General features: G+C 32.9%; 1 protein-coding gene across 1 annotated transcript; it reads right to left on the bottom strand.

The window, feature by feature from the left end:
- Positions 1 to 1870: 1870 nt before the first annotated feature.
- On the bottom strand, positions 1871 to 3390 carry LOC141642314 (leucine-rich repeat extensin-like protein 6). The gene has a single exon (XM_074451089.1). The coding sequence runs from the start codon at positions 3292 to 3294 to the stop codon at positions 2107 to 2109; it is 1188 nt and encodes a 395-aa protein (XP_074307190.1). The 5' UTR covers positions 3295 to 3390; the 3' UTR covers positions 1871 to 2106.
- Between the last annotated feature and the right edge of the window lie 1438 nt (positions 3391 to 4828).

The raw sequence follows: 4828 nt of genomic DNA, 5'->3' as shown, positions 1-4828 counted from the left end.
ATACAACAACAAGTCTTGCTATAGACGGATATATCCGTCTATAGCAAGAGACGGATCAAATACCCTTAAAGTGGTGACATTTTTGGGGCCCACCACGCAAGTTGTTGTTTGTCTTATGCATAATGTGGTATGTTACTTGACCCGTCTTTAGTTATAGACGGATAGTTGCCGTCTATAATGAGATTTTGTGATCATACAATGTAGCTATAAGGACCTCAATTTTCAGTGTGTGGCTTTAAGGACCTCAAAATTACTTCTTGACCTAAATACCCTTTTCTATTGACATATACTCCCTCCTAGTCGCTATTTTCTTCCCCTTTGATGTCGGCACAAGATTTTAGGAGAATGATTAAAGAATGAATAAATGAAGATGGTGGGGTTTGTGAATTAGAGAGGAATGAATAATTAGGAATTAAATAAGGAATTGTGAGTAAGGTGGGGTTTGGTGATAGGAGAGAGGGATGAATAAAATAAGGGTAAAAGTTAGGTGGGGTTTGGTGATAGGAGATAGGGATGAATAAAATAAGAGTAAAAGTTTCCAAAATAGAAAAGGGGAAGAAAACCTGAATAATCCGTTTAAGGAAATAGGGAAGAAAATAGTGAATAGGAGGGAGTAGTACTTTATATGTTGAGGTACTAGTTACTTCATTTTTGTCCAATTCAACCCCATTATTAGATTGAATAATATTAAGCAAATCGAATATGCGACTGATTTATTTTTTGATGGAATTTTTGGATTTTGCTACGGATATTCCCTAGCTATAATCTTTGCTTCGGAATAAATTTGATACGGATACTCCAAAGCAAAATATTTGGTATTCCGGCCAGGGACATTCTGGCTTGAGCGGAAAATTACGACGAATTATGAAATTTCAGAAAACGGTCGTTTTGATCACCAATTAAGGTTTGAACAGTTATTTCAAATCTTGTTTAAATATCAATCGGCGCCATTATTTATGCAACCATTGACTCGAATCTAGGCGAATTCTAGTCAAATATCCTTCGAGAAACCAACCCATCCCTTCGTGAATCAAGGCCGAGTTTGATTCTCACTACAAGCACCATATGTTGCTCTTATTCGCTTTCGTACTCAGATCAAATTGTCTTTTTCATACTATTTAATTTGACCTTTATTAAACTTAAAACGAATAGGGAAAATGCATGCGGTGTCCTTGAAGTTTCGAATTTTGCCCGAAATACCCTTTTTTTTGTTCCGAAAAAATTTAAGAGGTTATAACTCGTGTCTACGAGTTCAGAAAGTGATAATTTTTTGTTCCGAAAAAATTTAATAGCCTCTTAAAGTTTTTCGGATAAAAAAATTAGATATTTCAGGCAAAACATCAAAGCTCAATGCATTTTCCGAAACGAATATATCCGTTTTAAATAATAAGAAGTTTTTAGAAAAGAAAAGAAAAACAAACGGATAGAACATTCCCATGTAAGGAAACTTCGGAACAAGTCGTTCTCCATAAAAATGTACAAAAGCACATGGATTACGTCTCACAATTAATAATCAGCTAATCAATAGTTGTCTCTTCACTGTCTTCTATTTGCATCTCACTAGTGACGATATTGATATTAACGTGTTGACTTCCTCATACGGAGTATATAACTTCTAATCAAAGAAATCGACCAATAGACATTTAAACAACTTGAATCCTGATCCGTTTCACACTTAAATCTACCTATTCTCCGATTCAACCATGAGTACTTAGTTCAATTGGTAGTTTAATCAGAGGTTTTGATTTCAAAACCTGAAAACTCAGTAGGGTTAAAATAAATGAGAAAGAACTTTATCATCCTAATAATCCTACCTAGCACAAATCTGAATTATATCGAATGATATACACCAAAGACATATTCTCCGATCTTTGACAAAAAAAATCAAATCATTATATATATACAGAGTTACCTCATGTTACGCATTCATTTAAATATTTAATAAATAACTTAAAGATGTAATTGTAATATTGTACATGTATAAGTGTATAACGGCCTCACACAAGACTGGTTAGCAAACTTCTTTGTATTCACTCGATTATAAAATTGAACTTTTCAACTACCTAAAAAAAAGTAAGATCTCCTTAATACAAATAAAAACCAACCCTAAGGGGAATATACTGGCGGATATGGTGTATACTCTGGAACATGCGGTGGCGGAGGAGGAGGAGGAGACGGTGGAGGTGGCGACGGTGAAGTTACGGTACAACCAAAAGAATTACAATCTGGTGGGTAAGAAAGGAAGGCCTTACACTCCATAGGAGATCTTTGTAAAGGTCTATTTGCCACACAATTAAACTTGTCATCATTAACCTTCAACTCCATGCATTTCGGGGCCTCGGAACAAAAATAATTATGCGAGTACGTAAAGTTTTGCAAATTTGGCAAACTACAAATACTCGAAGGTACTTCACCATATAATTTGTTATATGCAACGTCAAGTTGTTCCAATTTCTTCATATTACCGATACTTTCCGGTAATTTCCCGGTAATGTCGTTAAAACTTACGTCTAATACCGTCGCCTTACTCAATTGCCCGATATTTTGAGGTAAACATCCTTTTAAACCCGAGTTTAAAAGGATAATTTCCTCTAGATTTTCTCCCATTTTGGTAATTTCACTAGGAAAACAACCATTTAGGTTATTATTAGCTAAAACAAGTACGGAAACAGGGGATTTTCCGAAACTTCCAGGGGAATATGAGTTGAAATTGTTGTTGTTAAGGAATAATGCATCGAGTTTTAACTCGAAAAGCGCAGGCGGGATTGACCCGTCGAAGTGGTTATATCGAATATCTAAGAATTTGAGGTTTTGAAGTTTAAGTAGAACAGAAGGGAAAACGCCGCAAAATAAATTATTACTTAGGTCGAGTTCGTGGAGGACTTGAAGGTGGCAAAATGAACCGGGTATGGGTCCAGAAAATCGATTAGAATTTAAGTGGATGAGGGCTAAATCGGGTAAAAGATATCCAATTTCATCGGGTATGGTACCGGCAATGTTGGCATGGTTAAGGTCAATACCAGCCACGGTTGTACATGTGGGATCATTGGGTACGGGTGCACAATACACCCCATTGTAATCACACACGTTATCACCGGTCCAATTTGAGGTGAAATTGTTCGGGTCGGAAGTTATTAATTTTTTCCAAGATTGGAAAAATGTATAGGCTTTTTGGAGTCTTGGGTTATTGTAATTGTTGTCATTTGTTGCTTGGTGTGTAGGAATTGTGAAAAAAAGTAGGAAATAAAATGTTGTGTAAAGGGGAAGGGAGATTGATTTTGTGTTAGTGTTCATTGTTGTGATTGTATATGTTGATAATGTAGGATTTGAGTTGCTGTGTTTTGTGTATTTTTGAGGTATATATAGGGAATATAAATTGAGTGTGTAGCAAATTGGTGGTGTAAGTTGGTGTTGACTAATATTTTTTTATAATATGTTGAAAAAATCATAACCAAACCAATTAATTAGCCAAGGTGCTCAAATTGATTAATTTTTGTATTACCTAGTGGCAATACTTAAAATTTATATGAATCTTTTTTTTAAAATAATGCTTTCAAATAAAATTTGGGGTCATTTTTACCATTTATTTAATTGCTTATTCTATGAGATAGGTACTACCCAAAACATACCCAAATTCATATTTAGGTGCTAAGTAGCATGAAATTAGGAGTCATGGAAGTCATTAGTTTTTTTTTGGGAGTAAAATGTATCTAGTTAGTTCACAACATTTTGCACACATTATCTCACGGCATATCAATCTCTTACCTTATTCTAAAATGAATATATATTTAGGCTCTGTTTAGTAAGATATTTTCAGGTATTTTATTTGGTCAAAATAGCTTATTTGATCAAAATATTTTTAGCTAATTTTCAGGTTTCAGTTAGCTTTTTAATTTTTAGCTAATTTTCAGTTTTCAGCTACTTTTTCAGTTAGTTTTACCAAATAGAGCAATCATTTTCTAAATATTTAAGTTGTCAAATTAATTTCTGATTTTCAGCTGATAATAAAGCATTTAAAATTAAGAAATGATCTTAGAGTTACTGTTTTTTCTTAATAGAATTGTTACTACATACGTAAAAAAGATAGATAAAGAACGATAAAGAAAATAACACACGCATTTATTTGATTTATTAATTGTATGTTAGTTATGTCGACAGAACAAAAGGAAGGAGAATTTTATTGATAAAGCATTTAAAGTTTTAAAACTAAGAAATGATCTTGGAGATACTATTTATTCTTAATAGTATATTGTCCCAACTCCCATAAATGACCGACTCTATTATTTGTACGTATGCTTGCTATCATTTTACAACAAACTAACTAATGATCAAATCTCATAATGTATTCATTGTACCATAAATAATTATTACGTCTATCAATTATTTCCACACATTGTATGTTAGTAGAACTACACAAACAAAACACTTGGTTATCTTTACTCCAACCTCTTTGGCTCTTGCAACAAAATTAATAACATATGTATTGTAATAAATTATTACTTGTATTTAAGACGACATTATTTGTTTTAGTAAAAATAAATTCAAATAGAATCATATGATAAGGGTAGTTGTCTAGATAATAGTACAAAGTTTGCCTAATTACCGAGTGCTAGTATAATAAGTGGATCTTAAAATAATTAAAAGAGGCCAAGATGTAATCGTTAGGCCTTGTTCTTTTAAACTTAATTTCAACTCATTTTAGTTCAGTTCAGCTCTATTAAATTCAGTTCAGTTCAGATTCAAATTCATTCAGTTCAGTTTTTCTCTTTCACAAATTAATTCTTTATTTCAGTTTAGTTTAGTTCAGATCGATTCAATTCAATTCAGT

Source organism: Silene latifolia, chromosome 2 (assembly GCF_048544455.1).
Source record: "Silene latifolia isolate original U9 population chromosome 2, ASM4854445v1, whole genome shotgun sequence".
Lineage (NCBI taxonomy): Eukaryota > Viridiplantae > Streptophyta > Magnoliopsida > Caryophyllales > Caryophyllaceae > Silene > Silene latifolia.
This window is presented reverse-complemented; position numbering and strand designations above follow the sequence as displayed.